The following is a 1213-nucleotide window of genomic DNA, read 5'->3' as shown; positions in this document are numbered from 1 at the left end:
TCACTTTCAAAGAGTGCCCCGACTTCATCTGGTTGATTCCTGATAGACTTGAGTAACCTAGGTGTCTATCAATCTCATGTCTGGCTGTTCTTTCACTTTGGATATAGGCTCTTAAATTTCTCTTTGGAGGCCCATCTGATCGTTTTACTATTTCTCATTCAGAATTTAAGGCATGAGCTCATACATAGATTTTCTAATATAGTCTTCCAAAATTAACTTCGTATTTTCATTGTAGACTGCATTGAATGAATGATATTCTAATTCTTCCTGAGGCCACATTGGGCTAGATGGTTTTTCCTGGGCTGCTTAACTTGCCCATGTATACTGATAATAAACCACTGTAATCTGAGGTAACTGTGTTGTCGAACCCTGGTCCTTGCAATATGGAAGAGTTTAATAAACACATAACTTAATGAAGAATGAAAGATACTATATATTTAAACCTCTGATTTCTAAAGTTATTCATCTGCAGGTAAGGGTAAGTAGTGAGAAGACGGTAAACCCCTGAAAATCCTAGATTAGTAATGCATAGTAATTGTATTTTTTTCAATATTGTATTTAAAATTATTATGGCAAGATATGGAAGGTAAAAGGCACCAAATGCTTAAAAATATTTCTATTTTTGTCTCTGAATTAAAAGTAAATTATCTATTTTGTTTCCTTTTTTTTAAATAGGGTTACACATCATTTTGGAATGACTGTATATCATCTGGATTACGTGGCTGTATGTTAATTGAATTAGCATTAAGAGGAAGGTTACAACTAGAGGCTTGTGGAATGAGACGTAAAAGTCTATTAACAAGAAAGGTAAGAGGAGTGCTAAATAAATATATCCTTATTAAAGAGTTTGTGCTGCCTAAAATGAAGAGTTTTTCTAATAGCTTTCAAAAATTAAAGAGGAAGTTGATTTTAAAGTTAAATCTTTATTAAATTACTAGGGGCCTGGTGCACAAAAATTTGTGCACTGGGGAGGGGGTTCCCTCAGCCCAGCTTGCCCCCTATCCCATACTGGGAGCCCTAGGGGATGTCCTACTACCTGCTCCCTGCTCCCTTGGGGAGTGGGCCTAAGCCACAGTCTGGCCACCCTTTGTGGGAGTCGAACGGGCTGATCAGGGGAAGGCACCAGCCCCATCACCACACTGTTGCAGCCACTGCAAGTCAACAATTGCTGGCTGGCTCGCCCTGGTTCCCCGCCTCTGCCGCCATCAACAAT

The 1213-nt window shown here is 39.0% G+C and overlaps 1 protein-coding gene across 1 annotated transcript in view; it reads left to right on the top strand.

Moving 5' to 3' along the window:
- The first annotated feature begins 654 nt into the window (after positions 1–654).
- The window catches only part of GOLPH3 (golgi phosphoprotein 3 (coat-protein)), a 17748-nt gene continuing 17189 nt past the window's right edge, over positions 655–1213 (top strand). Inside the window, exon 1 of the mRNA XM_005857887.2 lies at positions 655–807. Within this exon, the coding sequence (XP_005857949.1) occupies positions 727–807 (81 nt within the window). The 5' untranslated portion in view covers positions 655–726. The remainder of the gene's footprint in view (positions 808–1213) is intronic.

The sequence above is a fragment of the Myotis brandtii genome, unplaced genomic scaffold, assembly GCF_000412655.1.
Source record: "Myotis brandtii unplaced genomic scaffold, ASM41265v1 scaffold115, whole genome shotgun sequence".
NCBI classification, from domain to species: Eukaryota; Metazoa; Chordata; class Mammalia; order Chiroptera; family Vespertilionidae; genus Myotis; species Myotis brandtii.
This window is presented reverse-complemented; position numbering and strand designations above follow the sequence as displayed.